Raw genomic sequence first — 21,862 nt, forward strand, 5'->3', positions numbered from 1 at the left:
TCTCTGCGTCGGCTTCTCTCCAGCGTCGGACTCGGCAGGACTCGAACTAGCAGCCTGGATCGACACAGCATCAGGCCCCGCCCCTCAGCATTAGACCCCGCCCCCTCCAGTTTGCTGAGTTTGGTGAGAAAATCATCAATTATCAGGTTTCCTTGTTCTACTTCTTGTTCTCTGAACTTCATGTTGCATGTATGTCCAGCAGGGGTCGCCCTTCTTCCAGTTAAGGAAGGTGTTGTCAGTTCAGAGTCTTGTCTCCGAGCAGAAGAAGAGACATCGTGACGACAGACCAGCTGCCGACACATAACTCACCTGTTGAAGATTCTTCAGAGGCCATCACCATGAAGCCAGAACAGCTGGTGTCACTCCGGTAGTTACAGGAGACCTTCAACAGTTCAACTACTGACCAATCAAATGTAGATGAGTGAAACTGAATTGACCTGCACGTCACATGATGAGCAGGGGACACAAGGGATGTCCCTCCCCTGGTCCAAGCTCCACAGAGACAACCAATCACAGTGGAGTAATACTGTGACAGCCAATCAAACTCATCGAGGACGTCGATGGTCCATGTCCTCTGCGTTCTGTCGGTCCACTTCTTCATGTCCATCTGGTGGAACGTTTCTGTCTGAACTGAATCGACCAAGGATCAGGTGCTGGGATTCGGGTTCTTCAAATACTACAACAATGAAACAACAGTTTAATAACACTGTATTGATTTATTTTTTATTGTTAGGGACAGTGTAAATTAATTAATATGAGCACAATGGTTCTTAATGTAGCAGAGTTAGTCTCTTAGACTAATTTTCATCTGCAGAAAATATACAGAAAACATTATGACCTGTATGAACGTGTTCTGCAGGTCCGCCTCCTTTCAGTCCAAGACCAGATCCTGCAGGTGACCGTGGAGAAGGGGCGTGTCTCAGTCTGGATCAGGAGACCCACCTGTTCGGGTCCTCCAACACGTGAGGACAATTAGGAGGATGGCAGCGCCACCTACATTACTACAACTGAACTACAGCACCTGAACACAGCTTCTTTACCCAAGCACCACTGTGGCCCCTGGTCCAATCAGAACCCGAGGAGGCCTTTCAGTTTGTTTTGAATAAGATTCTCAAAAAAATCTGACCTAGTTCAAAGAGAAAAAATAAAGGTCCAGTTCAGTTTGTTAAGTTTGAAAACGTATCAAAGTGATTTTCATTGTTGTTTATATTAACGTGACATGTTGTATAACATTATTTGATGTTATTACATGTTAATTAACAATATTTGATGCTAATAAATGTTAATGTTGATCAAAGACATCAGTTGTGCTTCCTGTTCTTCAATAGAAGGTTATTAGAACTTTAGTTTTTAAACTGTGATTCTATAAATCAATGATAAACTGATCACTGATCAATCACAGTTTAACTTTAACCATCCCCATCATTTCAGATGAACCTGTAACAAAATGAGACAGAAACTGCTGATTATTAAAGAACAATTTTTTTCTATTCATGAAGAGTCAGCCACTTTAACTTTAAACAGAAAACAAATGAGTTTGTTTATGACGAGCCATTGTTGATGACTTTTATTCACACAGGAAACAGGAAGCTGTGACACATGTGACGTGGAACCAGGCTTCGAATAACTAACACAAGCTCCTCTGAAAACCTGAGACGATTCGTTTATATATATATATTCATTTGACGTACATTAAGGTTCCTAAAAAAAAAGAGTAAATATGTCATTGTTGTGTTCACTCATTGGATTCCATGAATGGCAGCGCTGCACTCAAATCACTAATTCACATAATCAGCTGAAGTTGTCATCACTGAGTTGATGTGTGATGTTTGAATGGACTGGAAACGTAAAGAGTGGTTTATTCAGTATGTTGGTTTATGGCTGAGTGAGAATGTCGTTGAATAATTCACAAACTACGAATGAGTGATGACCACAGTGACTGCAGCTGCTCTGATGACAGTCATAGCTCCACTGTGGAGGGAGGAGCTTCAGTAGATCCAGACACCCCCACGTCTACCTGCAGCAGTGAACCAGGGTCTGAACCTGCAGCAGTGAACCAGGGTCTGGACCTACAGCAGTGAACCAGGGTCTGAACCTGCAGCAGTGAACCAGGGTCTGGACCTGCAGCAGTGAACCAGGGTCTGAACCTGCAGCAGTGAACCAGAGTCTGAACCTGCAGCAGTGAACCAGGGTCTGGACCTGCAGCAGTGAACCAGGGTCTGGACCTGCAGCAGTGAACCAGGGTCTGGATCTGCAGCAGTGAACCAGGGTCTGAACCTGCAGCAGTGAACCAGAGTCTGAACCTGCAGCAGTGAACCAGGGTCTGGACCTGCAGCAGTGAACCAGGGTCTGGACCTGCAGCAGTGAACCAGGGTCTGGACCTGCAGCAGTGAACCAGGGTCTGGACCTGGATCTGTAACCTTCACTTTTTCAAGGAATCAAAGGAGTGAGTGGAAAACAGGAAACATGGCTCTTTGCTTCTCTTTTGGACCTTTTCTGTTTTTTGTTGAAATCCACACAGAAGTGAAATGTCAGGAGGGTTAAGAGAAAGTCAACAACACAGAGGGACTGACAGAGATTTTATTTAGTTGTAGTTAAAAACAAGTAGACCAAATAATGCTCAGCAGATTTTGTCCAGGTGATGCTCTGTTCCTGAAGGAGTGTGAATGAGAAGCACAAAGCTGTAACCTGTGTCCTCCTGCTTTAATCATTTGGTTTTTGTTTGCTCTGATTAGCCAATTAAATTAATTCCTTAAATCTTACGTTGTTATTGAGCCTGTTTGAAATGTTATGACGGTATTAATTGCCTCAAGTAATAACAGGAGGATTATTTTCACTGTTGCCATGTGACATGTCGAGTACTGGACTTCACCAGAAAATAGGGCTCCCCAAAAGCCACTGTGTAATTTGAACTTTGTGTGATACAATATTCCAATGCACCTGTTCACCTTATTTCAGCATTTTATTCAAACCTTAAGGACTCATTCACAATAAAAGCCTTCCAATGATTCCCTGAGGGCTTTTATTGTGAAGGAGCTGCAAGAAGTGCATGGTTTCATTTACAAGTAGTTTAACAGTAGAAAAGTCAATAAACTGGAGTGTATTGATCAATACGTTACAGGAAAAATAAAATAAAATAAAGTGAAATGAAATCAACCGTTAGGATAAAAATAAAATGTTTCAGTCACTTAAAATCAACAAAATCAAACTGTAAACAACAACAGACAGTTTTAGTGTTAACACTTTGTTTTAAGACAAACAATTTCAAACTCAACAACTGGCATTAAAGAGTTCAGAAGAGTTCAGAAGAGCTCAGAAGAGTCCAGTAGAGTCCAGTTCAAACTAGTGGAGACCAGTAGAGACCAGTATAGAGTAGGGTTGGGTACGGATCTCTGTACGTCAGTACTACCCGGCCCCGATTCACGTTAATCAATTGGTGGCAAATTTCGTTACTTCTGAGCGCATCTGGGTGAGAGAGAGCGTGAGAATGAAAGAGAGAGAGAGACCATGTGACCCTGAAACAAGCCGAGCTCAGAACTACGGTGAGTCAATGGTGAGGTTTTTAGCGTCACTAGTTTACTGCTCCTCTGTGTCTGTATCGTTCACACTGAGCGACTCCCTCTCCTTCAGATCTGCACACATGTACTAAGTTTACAAAGTCTGTGGATTTTACCCAGACTGGGTTTATACATTCTGTGTGTGTATGTATGTGTGTGTTTGTGTGTGTGTGTGTGTGTGTCAGCACGAGACAGGAAGAAGGTTTTGACTCATTAAGAAAATAATTGATCGTTATGTGATAATCAGTGTTGATATTGTGGCAACAAAAAAATCAACATTTAAACTGTAGCGAGTCAGAGACGTCAGCTCAGAGAGAGGGAAGTGAGCAGCGGAGTCAGTGTGTGTGTGCGTGTGTGTGTGCGTGTGTTACCTTTCCCTCAGCTTCTGGGTCCATCATACAGAAGCTACACAACTTTTATAGTAATCTAATACTTATAGTGGTGAATCGGAACCAAGGACAAACATTTTCGCTATAAGCGTTGTAGTGGAATTATGTCGCGAGGCGGAGGCAACACGAAACTCTCTTTGCAGGAAAAGAGAGTAAAGTATCGAAAGAAGTACCAATGGGTACCAGTACACACTCCAGGTACAGGGACCAGTAATGGCCCGAATGTGAACGGTACCCAACCCTAGTCCAGTAGAGGGCGTGTAGAGTCCAGTAGAAACAGGACAGAGATGCATTTGGAACTGAAATCAGAGGATGAAGAAAAGCAGGAGGACGACAAAGAGGATGGCGAGCAACACTCCGATCGCACACCACTGACGACGATCTGTAAAGACACAAAGACTTCATTACTATCTAATTAAAAATATATATAACTGACTATAACATATTACAACTACAACTAGTAATAAGCAGTTATATTTATATCTAACAATAACTTCCTATAGTAACATATCATTTACTATAACAATCACATATTACAACCATGACTAGTTATTTTATATCTAACTATAATTTCCTACAGTGACCTATAAACGTGTCATTATGAATAAAAATAACTAAATCATACCTAGCTATCACTAATATTCATAGCAAATTCTCATTAATTGAATCTATAACTAACTATAATGTATTATCATAACTAACAATAACTAATAACTCTAACTAACTTATATATATATAAATAACAACTTCCTTTAATTAACTATAACATGATTATCTCAAACTAGAAATAACTGAAAGTATTTTATTTACAACCAATTTTAACCATGACTTTAAACTATAACTTTAATACCATTACTATAATTGTAACATATAACATAACTAATTATAACTAATCACAACCATAACTAAACTAAACTCTATATCAATAACTACATACAACCGATATAGATCTGTAGAGACACAGAACGTTTTCCGTCACATCCAACTCTACATAACCAGATAACTCAAATCAAAGTTTAAAAAATCAAGCAGCTTTAGTGAACTAGAAACTTTGCAGTTATTTGAGTTATTGATTTTAACTCCAGTGTTTTTGATACCTGGTCAATACTGAGAAGATTTGAAACACAGAGAATTAATGAGATTTCTAATGAAACTTTGGTACTTCAGTTATTTTCTATTGTTGCTGCTCCAATAGAAACAGAGATGTGACATCATGTGTTGCTGGGCAGATTACCACTGGTCATGTGAGACACTTTGGCCAGTTTCTTCATGACGGTGTCAAGTCTGGAATGAGTGCTGTCCACCTCATGAGTGAAGTCGTCCAACATCCTGCAGGAACAAGAACAAAACATGTTTACACCTTCTGCACATCGATCCACTTCAACCCAGTTCACACTGGTTTATCGTTTTCTTTATTAATGTTATGAATATGGGCTATACAAATAAAACTTGATTGATTCATCCTGTGAAATAAATATTAATTTGGGGGACAGATAGTTTACACATTTACCTTGTGACAGCCCCCCCCCCTCTGGGACACTGACCACAGTGAGTCTTCACTGTTGTGTGGTGCACACTCTGCTTACAGGAAGTTTAAATCCGTGTCTGGTTGGTTCAGTGGATCTCAGCTTCTAACTCACCCAGAACATCTCAATCTGTCCAGACTCTGTCACCAGATCAGGTGGACCAATCAGTCCGCTTCCTGAAGACCCATGTGGTTTATTGAGTAGTGATGTCAAAGGTTTCCACCACAGAGTGTGTCCTCGACTCAGTGTGTGTCCTCAGAGACATGGCGTGTCCTCGACTCAGTGTGTGTCCTCGACTCAGTGTGTGTCCTCAGAGACATGGCGTGTCCTCGACTCAGTGTGTGTCCTCGACTCAGTGCGTGTCCTCGACTCAGTGTGTGTCCTCGACTCAGTGTGTGTCCTCGACTCAGTGCGTGTCCTCGACTCAGTGCGTGTCCTCGACTCAGTGTGTGTCCTCGACTCAGTGTGTGTCCTCGACTCAGTGTGTGTCCTCGACTCCGTGTGTGTCCTCGACTCCGTGTGTGTCCTCAGAGACAGTGCGTGTCCTCGACTCAGTGTGTGTCCTCGACTCAGTGTGTGTCCTCAGAGACAGAGTGTGTGTTAATGAAGTTGTGTTGCGAGCATTGCTGGAAACACAGTCACATCTACAGTGATGAAACTACGTGAATCTAAGACGACTTCAATTTCAGTGTTAGGTTTTTACTTTGTATTTGGGCTGCGCCATATGACTTCAAATAAATGTCCTAATATTTCAGAGTTTTACCTCAATTACGATTATTTTTATGTTATTTTATGGCACAGTACAAGATACACAGGCCACCAGTGAAAAATGTATGTAGCGGAAACACAACAGTTTGTGAATGCAATATTGTGGAAAGTATTAACCGCATTAGCAACATGAGCAAGAATAGGTCAGTTAGAGGTTATAATTGTAAGTTTTGATACATTTTGGGTTAATTGCCCAGCCCTGCTTTGTATGTTTCATCACACATGAATAGAATTCATTGTGAAACAGGCCTGACGCTGCAGCACTCTCAAGGCGCTACGAGGCGCAGTGTAGCTGTTGTAACGTGACACTCAACAGGGTCAGGGGTCAGAGGCCAGATCACAAACACACTTCAGGTAACGAGTCGGAGCAGATCAGCCTCTGACGTGAATCTGAAGATGGTTCTTACACAGACTGTTCGTCCAGCTCCATCCCAATTCGCTCTGACATGTTCTTCAAGACTCCGATTGTTCCTGACACGAGTTCCAGCTGTTCGTCCTGCTGCTCAGAGATCAGCTGGAAATCAAATACATTAAAATGAATCTGCCCAACACGTACTGTCATGACATCATCACCCAAAGCCCTGTAAGTATCTGGTTATGGTCATGTGACAGCGTACCTGCTGCTGCCCCTGCTGCTCCTCGATAAACTGAGTGTTGGCGTTCTGTAGCTGATGATCCAGTCGAATGTATTTATCAGGACCAGGCTGCCACATCGGACCTCGAGCCCCACGCTCAGCGGGAGGAGCCTAAACATCACAGGACAAACAGTCAGATGCGAGTGATGGTCCATGCAGGCGCCCAGGAACCGTCCATTCCCTCAGTGTGGCCTCCTGTTGTCGGGGGGGGTGTTACCTGTGTTTTCTTTCTGTCCATGGATGCAGCAGCTGGACTCGACAGCTGTTCTTTCATTTCCTTAAAGAGAAACAGTCCGACTCAGTAGCCAATCAGATCAGACCTGTTCCACCTGAGCAGACGTGACCAAAGAAGTGTGAGTTTACCTTCACTGTGTTCCTGGTGCTGGTGATGAACGCTTTTCTTTTCAACAGCTCGCCAGCGTCCAGGTTGAACTTTTTAGGATTTGACTCAACGATACCTTCACTGACCGTTAAGAAACATTCATCTGCGAACATTTCAGTATAGATCAGGTGACCTCAGGTCACATGACCTTGTATCACGACAGGTCAGTGATTAAACCAGGGGTGGGAATTTCTATTCATAATACAAAAACATACGAAAATGCAACAAAAAATCTGTGATGTGTGACATCAATTTGGCTCATCTGCACTTTAACTGGTCTCTCTCCCACCCAGTCCCTGGCCCCGCCCCCTCTCATTCACACAGGGAGAAGCAGGAAGTGAAGCGGAGCTGATGGAGGAAAACTCGTCAACGTTACTATGATTCAGTCTTTAGTGCGGCCCTCCAAGGATGTTATGAACATAAAGATGGCACTTGAGAGAAAGAAGGTTGCCCCCCCCTGGATCAAAGGATATTGATGGTTTCATCCAGGTCCTCCAGGTCCCATTCGATGGAGCGCAGACTGTTCCTCAGCTCATTGGTCGTCCAGTCCATTTCCTCTCTGGAGGCTCCACCCCCCTCCTGCAGCAGCTCGCTCCACCTGAGATGGAGGCTCTGTGCTGCGTTCACTGCCTTCTGTACCTCCCTGTTCTCAACACACATCCCAGAAGAAGCTCAGGTCCAGTACACATCACAACAGAGCTTAACACACCTCAAACGCTGACGTGTGAGAACGCACTCGTCATGTTGAGCAATCTGATTATTAACCAGGCTTATGAGTTCAGAATGTTAACATATTTTGGATATCTAGTGGTGAAGTTGCATGTTGCCGTCTGGGCTACTGTTAAAAAACATGGTGGTCTCCATAGAATCTTGAATTTCCATATGTAAAAAAAAAAGTATTCGAATATAAAGCATTTAATTGTAAAAGGGTCATTCTTTGTCCAACAATTCTTACAATTTACATGAAACACACAGGTGAAAACCTCTAGGATTATTTAATATTCAATTTCTGCCAATAGATCCTTTCACCTAAATCTGACATACTGAACCTTAAAGTCTAAAGGTAAATTAAATTATTATTATTATTATTAATGTGTAAAACACAACATCATCTGGCAGGAAGTTGTTTGACAACAGGAAACTTTGCTGACAACCAAAATAAAATAAGAACGTGTTCCATGTTTGTGTCTTTGAATGACTTCACTGTTAACTTTAGAACTAGTCAGAGTGTGATTCCTGTTGGTAGACGAGCTCTGTACTAACATGCTAACATGCTAACTAGGTCAGAAAACACTGCTTGGGACCGTTAGCATGTCCGTTAGCTCGCTGCTAACTCATCTGCAGTTACAATAGACGCTTCAGTTTCCGGTTTGTGCAGAAATATCGAGGATCGATCCACTACCAGCGCCCCCCCCCCCTGCTGCTGCTAGCCGGGTTAGCACGGAGCTCTCACCCTTTGACCACGAAGAACGGGTCTTCCATGGACATGGTTCCGGTCCTTGTGCCGGTCCCGGCTCTGGTTCGGGTCGCGGTTCTGACTCGGGTTCTGGATCTGGTTCAGACTCTGTGGATCCCCATCCTCCGTGGCTTTGCTCCGGTTCCGTTCTAACGAACTTTATCTGATGATCCGCTTCTTTGTTTACATCATCGCGGCTTCCGCAGCGGAGCCAGCCCGTGACGTCACACGCACGTTGTCCTGAACGTAGAGCTCGAGACGTTTATAAAAGCTGCAAGTTTACAACATGATCCAGGTTCTAGAGAAACACTAACACAAGTGTTATATAACACACAATAATAACATGTTTATAACATGATCCAGGTTCTAGAGAAACACTAACACAAGTGTTATATAACACACAATAATAACATGTTTATAACATGATCCAGGTTCTAGAGAAACACTAACACAAGTATTATATAACACACAATAATAACATGTTTACAACATGATCCAGGTTCTAGAGAAACACTAACACAAGTGTTATATAACACACAATAATAACAAGTTTATAACATGATCCAGGTTCTAGAGAAACACTAACACAAGTGTTATATAACACACAATAACATGTTTATAACATGATCCAGGTTCTAGAGAAACACTAACACAAGTGTTATATAACACACAATAATAACATGTTTACAACATGATCCAGGTTCTAGAGAAACACTAACACAAGTGTTATATAACACACAATAATAACATGTTTATAACATGATCCAGGTTCTAGAGAAACACTAACACAAGTGTTATATAACACACAATAATAACATGTTTATAACATGATCCAGGTTCTAGAGAAACACTAACACAAGTGTTATATAACACACAATAATAACAAGTTTATAACATGATCCAGGTTCTAGAGAAACACTAACACAAGTGTTATATAACACACAATAATAACATGTTTATAACATGATCCAGGTTCTAGAGAAACACTAACACAAGTGTTATATAACACACAATAATAACATGTTTATAACATGATCCAGGTTCTAGAGAAACACTAACACAAGTGTTATATAACACACAATAATAACATGTTTATAACATGATCCAGGTTCTAGAGAAACACTAACACAAGTGTTATATAACACACAATAATAACATGTTTATAACATGATCCAGGTTCTAGAGAAACACTAACACAAGTGTTATATAACACACAATAATAACAAGTTTACAACATGATCCAGGTTCTAGAGAAACACTAACACAAGTATTATACAACACACAATAATAACACGTTTATAACATGATCCAGGTTCTAGAGAAACACTAACACAAGTGTTATATAAACACACAATAATAACATGTTTATAACATGATCCACGTTCTAGAGAAACACTAACACAAGTGTTATATAACACACAATAATAACATGTTTACAACATGATCCAGGTTCTAGAGAAACACTAACACAAGTGTTATATAACACACAATAATAACATGTTTATAACATGATCCAGGTTCTAGAGAAACACTAACACAAGTGTTATATAACACAAAATAATAACATGTTTATAACTCGATCCAGGTTCTAGAGAAACACTAACACAAGTGTTATATAACACACAATAATAACACGTTTACAACATGATCCAGGTTCTAGAGAAACACTAACACAAGTATTATATAACACACAATAATAACATGTTTATAACATGATCCAGGTTCTAGAGAAACACTAACACAAGTGTTATATAACACACAATAATAAGTTTACAACATGATCCAGGTTCTAGAGAAACACTTACACAAGTATTATTTAACACACAATAATAACATGTTTATAACATGATCCATGTTCTAGAGAAACACTAAAACAAGTGTTATATAACACACACTAATAACAAGTTTACAACATGATCCAGGTTCTAGAGAAACACTAACACAAGGGTTATATAACACACAATAATAACAAGTTTAATAACATGATCCAGGTTCTAGAGAAACACTAACACAAGTGTTATATAACACACAATAATAACAAGTTTACAACATGATCCAGGTTCTAGAGAAACACTAACACAAGTATTATATAACACACAATAATAACATGTTTATAACTCGATCCAGGTTCTAGAGAAACACTAACACAAGTGTTATATAACACACAATAATAACAAGTTTACAACATGATCCAGGTTCTAGAGAAACACTAACACAAGTATTATACAACACACAATAATAACACGTTTATAACATGATCCAGGTTCTAGAGAAACACTAACACAAGTGTTATATAAACACACAATAATAACATGTTTATAACATGATCCACGTTCTAGAGAAACACTAACACAAGTGTTATATAACACACAATAATAACATGTTTACAACATGATCCAGGTTCTAGAGAAACACTAACACAAGTGTTATATAACACACAATAATAACATGTTTATAACATGATCCAGGTTCTAGAGAAACACTAACACAAGTGTTATATAACACAAAATAATAACATGTTTATAACTCGATCCAGGTTCTAGAGAAACACTAACACAAGTGTTATATAACACACAATAATAACACGTTTACAACATGATCCAGGTTCTAGAGAAACACTAACACAAGTATTATATAACACACAATAATAACATGTTTATAACATGATCCAGGTTCTAGAGAAACACTAACACAAGTGTTATATAACACACAATAATAAGTTTACAACATGATCCAGGTTCTAGAGAAACACTTACACAAGTATTATTTAACACACAATAATAACATGTTTATAACATGATCCATGTTCTAGAGAAACACTAAAACAAGTGTTATATAACACACACTAATAACAAGTTTACAACATGATCCAGGTTCTAGAGAAACACTAACACAAGGGTTATATAACACACAATAATAACAAGTTTAATAACATGATCCAGGTTCTAGAGAAACACTAACACAAGTGTTATATAACACACAATAATAACAAGTTTACAACATGATCCAGGTTCTAGAGAAACACTAACACAAGTGTTATATAACACACAATAATAACATGTTTATAACATGATCCAGGTTCTAGAGAAACACTAACACAAGTGTTATATAACACACAATAATAACATGTTTATAACATGATCCAGGTTCTAGAGAAACACTAACACAAGTATTATATAACACACAATAATAACATGTTTACAACATGATCCAGGTTCTAGAGAAACACTAACACAAGTGTTATATAACACACAATAATAACAAGTTTATAACATGATCCAGGTTCTAGAGAAACACTAACACAAGTGTTATATAACACACAATAACATGTTTATAACATGATCCAGGTTCTAGAGAAACACTAACACAAGTGTTATATAACACACAATAATAACATGTTTATAACATGATCCAGGTTCTAGAGAAACACTAACACAAGTGTTATATAACACACAATAATAACATGTTTATAACATGATCCAGGTTCTAGAGAAACACTAACACAAGTGTTATATAACACACAATAATAACATGTTTATAACATGATCCAGGTTCTAGAGAAACACTAACACAAGTGTTATATAACACACAATAATAACAAGTTTATAACATGATCCAGGTTCTAGAGAAACACTAACACAAGTGTTATATAACACACAATAATAACATGTTTATAACATGATCCAGGTTCTAGAGAAACACTAACACAAGTGTTATATAACACACAATAATAACATGTTTATAACATGATCCAGGTTCTAGAGAAACACTAACACAAGTGTTATATAACACACAATAATAACATGTTTATAACATGATCCAGGTTCTAGAGAAACACTAACACAAGTGTTATATAACACACAATAATAACATGTTTATAACATGATCCAGGTTCTAGAGAAACACTAACACAAGTGTTATATAACACACAATAATAACAAGTTTACAACATGATCCAGGTTCTAGAGAAACACTAACACAAGTATTATACAACACACAATAATAACACGTTTATAACATGATCCAGGTTCTAGAGAAACACTAACACAAGTGTTATATAAACACACAATAATAACATGTTTATAACATGATCCACGTTCTAGAGAAACACTAACACAAGTGTTATATAACACACAATAATAACATGTTTACAACATGATCCAGGTTCTAGAGAAACACTAACACAAGTGTTATATAACACACAATAATAACATGTTTATAACATGATCCAGGTTCTAGAGAAACACTAACACAAGTGTTATATAACACAAAATAATAACATGTTTATAACTCGATCCAGGTTCTAGAGAAACACTAACACAAGTGTTATATAACACACAATAATAACACGTTTACAACATGATCCAGGTTCTAGAGAAACACTAACACAAGTATTATATAACACACAATAATAACATGTTTATAACATGATCCAGGTTCTAGAGAAACACTAACACAAGTGTTATATAACACACAATAATAAGTTTACAACATGATCCAGGTTCTAGAGAAACACTTACACAAGTATTATTTAACACACAATAATAACATGTTTATAACATGATCCATGTTCTAGAGAAACACTAAAACAAGTGTTATATAACACACACTAATAACAAGTTTACAACATGATCCAGGTTCTAGAGAAACACTAACACAAGGGTTATATAACACACAATAATAACAAGTTTAATAACATGATCCAGGTTCTAGAGAAACACTAACACAAGTGTTATATAACACACAATAATAACAAGTTTACAACATGATCCAGGTTCTAGAGAAACACTAACACAAGTATTATATAACACACAATAATAACATGTTTATAACTCGATCCAGGTTCTAGAGAAACACTAACACAAGTGTTATATAACACACAATAATAACAAGTTTACAACATGATCCAGGTTCTAGAGAAACACTAACACAAGTATTATACAACACACAATAATAACACGTTTATAACATGATCCAGGTTCTAGAGAAACACTAACACAAGTGTTATATAAACACACAATAATAACATGTTTATAACATGATCCACGTTCTAGAGAAACACTAACACAAGTGTTATATAACACACAATAATAACATGTTTACAACATGATCCAGGTTCTAGAGAAACACTAACACAAGTGTTATATAACACACAATAATAACATGTTTATAACATGATCCAGGTTCTAGAGAAACACTAACACAAGTGTTATATAACACAAAATAATAACATGTTTATAACTCGATCCAGGTTCTAGAGAAACACTAACACAAGTGTTATATAACACACAATAATAACACGTTTACAACATGATCCAGGTTCTAGAGAAACACTAACACAAGTATTATATAACACACAATAATAACATGTTTATAACATGATCCAGGTTCTAGAGAAACACTAACACAAGTGTTATATAACACACAATAATAAGTTTACAACATGATCCAGGTTCTAGAGAAACACTTACACAAGTATTATTTAACACACAATAATAACATGTTTATAACATGATCCATGTTCTAGAGAAACACTAAAACAAGTGTTATATAACACACACTAATAACAAGTTTACAACATGATCCAGGTTCTAGAGAAACACTAACACAAGGGTTATATAACACACAATAATAACAAGTTTAATAACATGATCCAGGTTCTAGAGAAACACTAACACAAGTGTTATATAACACACAATAATAACAAGTTTACAACATGATCCAGGTTCTAGAGAAACACTAACACAAGTATTATATAACACACAATAATAACATGTTTATAACTCGATCCAGGTTCTAGAGAAACACTAACACAAGTGTGATATAACACAAAATAATAACATGTTTATAACTCGATCCAGGTTCTAGAGAAACACTAACACAAGTGTTATATAACACACAATAATAACACGTTTACAACATGATCCAGGTTCTAGAGAAACACTAACACAAGTATTATATAACACACAATAATAACATGTTTATAACATGATCCAGGTTCTAGAGAAACACTAACACAAGTGTTATATAACACACAATAATAAGTTTACAACATGATCCAGGTTCTAGAGAAACACTAACACAAGTATTATTTAACACACAATAATAACATGTTTATAACATGATCCATGTTCTAGAGAAACACTAAAACAAGTGTTATATAACACACACTAATAACAAGTTTACAACATGATCCAGGTTCTAGAGAAACACTAACACAAGGGTTATATAACACACAATAATAACAAGTTTAATAACATGATCCAGGTTCTAGAGAAACACTAACACAAGTGTTATATAACACACAATAATAACAAGTTTACAACATGATCCAGGTTCTAGAGAAACACTAACACAAGTATTATATAACACACAATAATAACATGTTTATAACTCGATCCAGGTTCTAGAGAAACACTAACACAAGTGTGATATAACACACAATAATAATCGACTCTTCTCACAGATTAACTCCGTTAGTAGGAGATACATTCATAATTACGATAGTTTTCATATAATAATACACAGCAGCATTAGTGGTATCAGTAGCATTAGTATTAATAAACGGTAGCATTAGTAGAATAAGTATAAATACACGGTAGTATTCGTAGAAATACAGACCGTGTTTCTCCATGTCACCAGCAGGGGGCGGTCAGTAACCGATCGTCCATTTTGAAACAGTAGAAGAAGAAGCTCTGAGGTCGCGCGAGACTCTGCGTGAGTTGGTTTGTTTCCTTTGTGTCGCGCGGGAGCAGCTAGCAGCTAATCTGCGTTACAGCCGCTGTGTTAGCTTAGCATCAGCTCCACGTCCAGTCCAGGACCCGCATCAGAACCAGACTCCCCGGCCTCAGGTACGTGATGCGACCCGGGTCCGCGGGGGCGAGGCCGGCATGCAGAGGCCTCACCCGGAGGCCACGCGGCTAGCAGGCGGCTAGCCTCACGTCAGTGTTAGCTCAGTGTTAGCACGGAGCTAGCTCAGTGTTAGCTTCGGGCGCTCATATGTTTCCAACTTCACGGAACTGACGCGCTCAGGGTTCGAGTCTCAGGATCCGAGTCCGATCCGGAACCAGAGTCCGGAGCCGCCATGTTCTCATGACGTTCATATCACTAGCATCGTTGTGTTCTGAATCCACGTGTGACTGAGTGTTTCCTAATGGGGGGGGGGGGGGGTATTGATCTTCACACAGCTGATCACTGATCCATCACGATCCATAACGTGACGTTGGTTTCTTTCAGACAGTGATCGATCTGTGACGTCACCATGGCGCTTCGAAGAGGACACATCCGGTACCTGAAGGTGAGTCCGTCAGGACCTGACCAGGACCTGATCCGGATCCGGACCCAGCATCAGCTCTCTTCTTCGCTGTGTTTCCTGAACAACATTAGTCTGATTCCCTTTCATCCTCAGGTGTGCGAGGTCCAGTCGTCCCAGAGTGACGTCAGAGACGCTCAGCTCGCGGCCAAAGGATCCGTGGGAAAGGTGAGCGCTGCTCTCTGATTGGCTGAATGGGTTTTAATTCATAGTAGTATCGTGATGTCATTACTTCTCCTCTGTTGCTCAGGAGCTCTACGACAACGGCTTCAGTGACCAGATGATGGAGGACGAGGACGCCCGGACCAACCTGATCGTGAACTACCTCCCGCAGAGCATGAGCCAGGAGGAGCTCCGCAGCTTGTTCAGCAGCGTCGGAGACGTCGAGTCCGCCAAACTCATTAGGGACAAAGTGGCAGGTAAGTCCCCCTGCTGGGTGCCTGAGGTACTACAGCACCAAACTGCTGCTCAGCTGCAGAACCACTGCCCACCACAAGGACTGCTGTTGTTACTGAGTGTAATTACGCTGCAGTAGCTTCATGTAGGGCTGGGTCTGTGAATACAAAGTATTCGCCATAAAACATTTATTAACCCGGGTTTCGTTTGCAATGAGGCTCTTGTTTTGTTTTTATGACGCTAAGCTGACAGGTGAGCAGGTTTCTGGTGTAACAACTGGTCCTCACCTAAGACCGGGTTAGGGTTAGAGAGGACCAGGACACCACAGCCAGGCCTCTGGTTCAGGGTTAGAGAGGACCAGGACACCACAGCCAGGCCTCTGGGTCAGGGTAAGGGTCAGAGAGGACCAGGACACCACAGCCAGGCCTCTGGTTCAGGGTTAGGGTTAGAGAGGACCAGGACACCACAGCCAGGCCTCTGGTTCAGGGTTAGAGAGGACCAGGACACCACAGCCAGGCCTCTGGTTCAGGGTTAGAGAGGACCAGGACACCACAGCCAGGCCTCTGGTTCAGGGTTAGAGAGGACCAGGATACCACAGCCAGGCCTCTGGTTCAGGGTTAGGGTTAGAGAGGACCAGGACACCACAGCCAGGCCTCTGGTTCAGGGTTAGAGAGGACCAGGACACCACAGCCAGGCCTCTGGTTCAGGGTTAACGAGGACCAGGACACCACAGCCAGGCCTCTGGTTCAGGGTTAGAGAGGACCAGGACACCACAGCCAGGCCTCTGGTTCAGGGTTAAAGAGGACCAGGACACCACAGCCAGGCCTCTGGTTCAGGGTTAGAGAGGACCAGGACACCACAGCCAGGCCTCTGGTTCAGGGTTAGAGAGGACCAGGATACCACAGCCAGGCCTCTGGTTCAGGGTTAGAGAAGACCAGGACACCACAGCCAGGCCTCTGGTTCAGGGTTAGGGTCAGAGAGGACCAGGACACCACAGCCAGGCCTCTGGGTCAGGGTAAGGGTCAGAGAGGACCAGGACACCACAGCCAGGCCTCTGGGTCAGGGTTAGAGAAGACCAGGACACCACAGCCAGGCCTCTGGTTCAGGGTTAGGGTTAGAGAGGACCAGGACACCACAGCCAGGCCTCTGGTTCAGGGTTAGAGAGGACCAGGACACCACAGCCAGGCCTCTGGTTCAGGGTTAGGGTTAGAGAGGACCAGGACACCACAGCCAGGCCTCTGGTTCAGGGTTAGAGAGGACCAGGACACCACAGCCAGGCCTCTGGTTCAGGGTTAGGGTCAGAGAGGACCAGGACACCACAGCCAGGCCTCTGGTTCAGGGTTAGGGTTAGAGAGGACCAGGACACCACAGCCAGGCCTCTGGTTCAGGGTTAGGGTTAGAGAGGACCAGGACACCACAGCCAGGTCTCTGGTTCAGGGTTAGGGTTAGAGAGGACCAGGACACCACAGCCAGGCCTCTGGTTCAGGGTTAGGGGGTCTGGGGGCCGACAGCAGCTCAGCTGACGTCTCTGACTCGCTTCGGTTAAAATGTGGATTTGTTTGAAGTGACGCCACAATATCAACACTGATCATCAGATAATGATCAAGACTTTTCTTAAATGAAAAGATCCTTGTACCATGCTGTCTTACCAGAAGTAATTAGGACATGTACAGTATTTGAAGTTTACTTTGTGTTTGTTTGATTCGATATAGAGTTTGAGACACGTATTTAAACACATTGAAAGAAAGTCAATGTGTTTAAATTGTTGTGTATGTTGTTGAGACGCACAACCAGAACATCAGAGTTAAAGTCACTGGAACAATCAGGATTCAACACCGTTGACTTATGAACACACACACACTTTTATTTGTTTACATGACGGCAAAATATAAATATATATATATAAGTTCAATAAATGCATGTTTCCAAAGTCAATGAGTACTCATGTTAACTAGTCGTGATTATAATATTACTATTAATATAGTGACTCTAGAGTAAACTCAACAAGTAAATGTTCAGAGCTTTATAAAGAGTAACTGTAATCTATTAGAATTGTTATCAGTGTCGGCAATGTTACATGTATGTATCAGTAGTTATAGTATTGTATGTATTGTTAATATCAGTAAGATTACATGTATCAGTAATAGATTACCTGCAGCATTTCCTGTATATTTTTTAGCACTTTTCGGTCGTTTCTGTGATCAGCTGATTTTAGTTTTTATAATTTGTTTTTTTATTCATTTTAATGTTTTTATAACATAATTGTGATTTTTCTCTGAAAGGTTTTGAATTTGTTTTTAAACTGATGTTGTTGGGTTTTTTTTTTTTCACATGACAACGTTTCTGATGATCAAGTCAGGTCTAAACGACATGAATCAATTATTAAAACATCAGATTAGACTGAAGTTATCAATGATTTATTGATCAATGATTTTAATTGATCTGATTGACACTAAATTCTACTATATTTTTCTACTCGTCCTCATGTCGTTCAGTCCTTTGTTGTTTTGTTTTTAAATCCAATTTCATGTTAAATGTTTTCACCTGTTTTTTATTTTTCAGGTTTAAAATCCTTGTTAAGTTTTGATGATGAATGTATGAAGATGTTTTAGCTCTGAACAAATCCACAAAGCCTCAAGTTTCTTTTGCCCTGACAATCGCGAGATCAATCATCTGAAGTCAGATCAAAAAGTGACCGACAATAAAACTCAACCAATCACAACACACTCTGTTTAGTCTCCATTAAACAAAACAGAGTGAGACTTCTACCTCCTGCGAAAAACTGTTCACTGTCTGTGGACAGTACGCCCCCATGTGGTCGAAATACAGTAATCTGAAGACCAAGTGTAATCTGAAGTCCAAGGTTAATCTGAAGTCCAAGGTTAATCTGAAGTCCAAGTTTAATCTGAAGTCCAAGGTTAATCCCTGGGCTCTGATTGGTCACGTTGACGGTCAATGACTCTGTATGGAGCTGCGATGGTCGACAGAGCGACACTCGGGTCGATCGGACTTGCTTCGTTGGGTTTTGTGGGTTTTGCTCAGAAGTGTTTTTTTTCCCTGGCCGTTTGTGGGACGCCGGCGTCTGATTGGAGAATGTGCGTCGATAGTTTTGTTATTTTATTTTGTTGTTTGTTTGTGTTTCTCTAGGCCACAGTTTAGGTTACGGCTTTGTTAACTTTGTTAACGCTAGTGATGCAGAGAGGGCTATCAGTACCCTCAATGGCCTGAGGCTACAGTCTAAAACTATCAAGGTAAAGTTTCACAGGTGCTCTGTGATTTTCTACTGTCTCAACTGATAGATGTGTTATGTTCCCTGGACACTAGTGGGCGCTGTCACCTGCACTCTGTCTGACGGATGAAGGTATTTTAAACATCATCTTCATGTTTTTATTGACGACACATGTCAACACTGAGTCTGTGACTTTCTTCAGTTCAGTGTGACCATATGTCGACTTTTATTTTGATAAATTTATGCCTTTTATTTTGAAAAGTCCCTAAAGATCTGAGCCTGTTTGGATGTTTTTTTGTTTTTTTTGTTTTTGATTTAAACAACTGTTTCATTGTTTAATTTTTTTCATGAATATTCAAATATTTTTTTAACGTCCGATTAGTCGGCTGATGTCACTTTTTTTTAACCACCCTTCGTGTGGTGAAGATGTCGGACTAAGACGCGTGTTGTCGCCTGCTGCAGGTTTCGTTCGCGCGGCCGAGTTCGGACATGATCAAAGATGCGAATCTGTACATCAGCGGTTTGCCGAGGACGCTGAGTCAGCCCGAGCTCGAGGACATGTTCACTCGCTTCGGACGCATCATCAACTCCAGAGTTCTGGTGGACCAGGCTTCAGGTCAGTGCGCAAGTCATGTGACCTGCCAAGTTACCAATCGTATCCTTGCAGTCCTGACTCCTATCTTTGATCTGATTGGCTGTTCAGGTTTGTCTAGGGGTGTGGCCTTTATCCGTTTTGATAAGCGATCTGAGGCCGAAGACGCCGTCAAACACCTGAATGGAAACACGCCCCCTGGGACCGCTGAGCCAATCACAGTTAAGTTTGCTGCCAACCCGAATCAGGCTCGGAACTCGCAGATGATGTCACAGATGTACCACGGCCAATCACGGCGCTTTGCAGGACCCGTCCATCACCAGGCGCAGAGGTTCAGGTAATCTCGCCTTTCACAGCAGGAAGTGATGAGTTTTGTTGAAGGATTTATGGATTTTGTTTATTTTATTGCTTGATGATTGAAACATTTCCTTCATCCTGATTGGTTCCAGGTTTTCTCCAATGAGTGTGGACCACATGAGTGGAGGGGGGGGGGTTTCTGGGAACGCGTCCTCCGGTTGGTGCATATTCATCTACAACCTGGGACAGGATGTAGACGAGGCCATCCTGTGGCAGATGTTTGGGCCGTTTGGTGCCGTCGTCAACGTGAAGGTGATCCGGGATTTCAACACAAACAAGTGCAAAGGCTTCGGCTTCGTTACCATGACGAACTATGAGGAGGCTGCCATGGCGATCCACAGCCTGAACGGGTATCGACTGGGAGACAAAGTCCTGCAGGTGTCGTTCAAGACGAGCAAGGGACACAAGTAGGGGGGGGGGGGCGCATCAACCCTGAAACAAGTTTTTGTTTTTTATCTTTTTTCCCAGCATGCTCGGTTTCTTTGACGTCACTTGTTGTAAATGACGGCGGTTACTTATGTATCCACTTGTTAATGTTTCACTGACATCAAACTGAAGCTGTGGGGTCAAAGGTCAGAGGAAGTAGGCTTTTTTTTCTCCATTAATTATAAAAAAACATTTGTTGTGACGTATCAGATGATTGACAGCTGTCTGGACCAATGAGCATGCAGGGGGCGGGGCTTGAGGTCACATTCAGAAATGTTCAATAAAGATTTTATTTCCTGTTTTTATAAAGTCATAACATTTAATGTCGTGATGTTTTCATTTAGTTTATTTTTGTATTTTTATTCAGAAATAAAACATTTCGTCATTGAAACGTCTTTGTTTATGTATTGATGAGTCATTGAAGTGCTAACTGTAAAGAGCTGCTAATGTTAACATAACACACAAAGGATTGGTTCATCTCAATATGATCAAGATCATGCATCTAGTTTTATTGGTTGACTTCATAGTGATGTCATGACATTCCAACCAAACTTAAAGTAATTTCTTCAGTTGACTAAAATAACCTCACTTCAAACAGAATAAAGTTTGATGGAACAAGAAGAGTCGGAGAAGTGAAGTCGTGATGTGAAATTTTACTGGTTAAACAGACGATGGGTTTCAGACGACCAGCAGAGGCACAAAGAAGAACGCCTGCCTCAGTGTCTGTCACTGACGTCACACTTTAGGCCCCGCCCCCGAACCAGCTGACCCGGGCTCCCGTGAAGTCTGGGTGGGGCTGTTATCAACATGATCTGTTGATAACAGCCACAGGACGGC

The 21,862-nt window shown here is 40.5% G+C and overlaps 2 protein-coding genes and 1 long non-coding RNA gene across 4 annotated transcripts; 1 reads left to right on the plus strand and 2 right to left on the minus strand.

Annotated features, from left to right (window-relative positions):
- Positions 1-2,566: 2,566 nt before the first annotated feature.
- Positions 2,567-8,909, minus strand: stx6 (syntaxin 6). The gene is made up of 8 exons (XM_061078655.1): positions 8,711-8,909; positions 7,731-7,900; positions 7,239-7,333; positions 7,093-7,152; positions 6,858-6,986; positions 6,648-6,754; positions 5,181-5,275; positions 2,567-4,328 (listed from the first exon to the last, which is right to left on the minus strand). The coding sequence occupies exons 1-8, from the start codon at positions 8,743-8,745 to the stop codon at positions 4,252-4,254; spliced, it is 768 nt and encodes a 255-aa protein (XP_060934638.1). The 5' UTR covers positions 8,746-8,909; the 3' UTR covers positions 2,567-4,251.
- Positions 8,910-15,413: 6,504 nt separating this feature from the next.
- Positions 15,414-21,419, plus strand: LOC133010985 (ELAV-like protein 1). Of its 2 annotated transcripts, XM_061078659.1 has the most exons (8): positions 15,414-15,564; positions 15,950-16,010; positions 16,122-16,193; positions 16,276-16,444; positions 19,569-19,672; positions 20,113-20,266; positions 20,354-20,579; positions 20,692-21,419. In XM_061078659.1, the coding sequence occupies exons 2-8, from the start codon at positions 15,975-15,977 to the stop codon at positions 21,008-21,010; spliced, it is 1,080 nt and encodes a 359-aa protein (XP_060934642.1). In that variant the 5' UTR covers positions 15,414-15,564; positions 15,950-15,974; the 3' UTR covers positions 21,011-21,419. The 2 variants fall into 2 exon arrangements, with proteins under 2 accessions (XP_060934642.1, XP_060934643.1); XM_061078660.1 differs by lacking the exons at positions 15,414-15,564; positions 15,950-16,010; positions 16,122-16,193; positions 19,569-19,672 and having other exon boundaries at positions 16,383-16,444.
- An 89-nt stretch (positions 21,420-21,508) lies between these two features.
- LOC133010986 (uncharacterized) lies at positions 21,509-21,805 on the minus strand. Its single transcript, XR_009680707.1, has 2 exons — positions 21,610-21,805; positions 21,509-21,576 (listed from the first exon to the last, which is right to left on the minus strand). It is a non-coding gene; the product is annotated as an uncharacterized LOC133010986 (long non-coding RNA).
- Positions 21,806-21,862: the final 57 nt, after the last annotated feature.

This window comes from Limanda limanda, chromosome 9 (genome assembly GCF_963576545.1).
Source record: "Limanda limanda chromosome 9, fLimLim1.1, whole genome shotgun sequence".
Lineage (NCBI taxonomy): Eukaryota > Metazoa > Chordata > Actinopteri > Pleuronectiformes > Pleuronectidae > Limanda > Limanda limanda.

What these genes read in the sequence shown, in the direction of transcription:
- LOC133010985 (XM_061078659.1), top strand. Translation starts at nt 15,975, where the DNA reads ATGGCGCTTCGAAGAGGACACATCCGGTACCTGAAG. An exon ending in GACACATCCGGTACCTGAAG is followed by an intron (nt 16,011 to 16,121) that starts GTGAGTCCGTCA and finishes TTTCATCCTCAG; the next exon opens with GTGTGCGAGGTCCAGTCGTC. An exon ending in CATTAGGGACAAAGTGGCAG is followed by an intron (nt 16,445 to 19,568) that starts GTAAGTCCCCCT and finishes GTGTTTCTCTAG; the next exon opens with GCCACAGTTTAGGTTACGGC.
- stx6 (XM_061078655.1), bottom strand. Translation starts at nt 8,745, where the DNA reads ATGTCCATGGAAGACCCGTTCTTCGTGGTCAAAGG. An exon ending in TGGACAGAAAGAAAACACAG is followed by an intron (nt 6,987 to 7,092) that starts GTAACACCCCCC and finishes TGTGATGTTTAG; the next exon opens with GCTCCTCCCGCTGAGCGTGG. An exon ending in GAGCTGGACGAACAGTCTGT is followed by an intron (nt 5,276 to 6,647) that starts GTAAGAACCATC and finishes TTGTTCCTGCAG; the next exon opens with GATGTTGGACGACTTCACTC.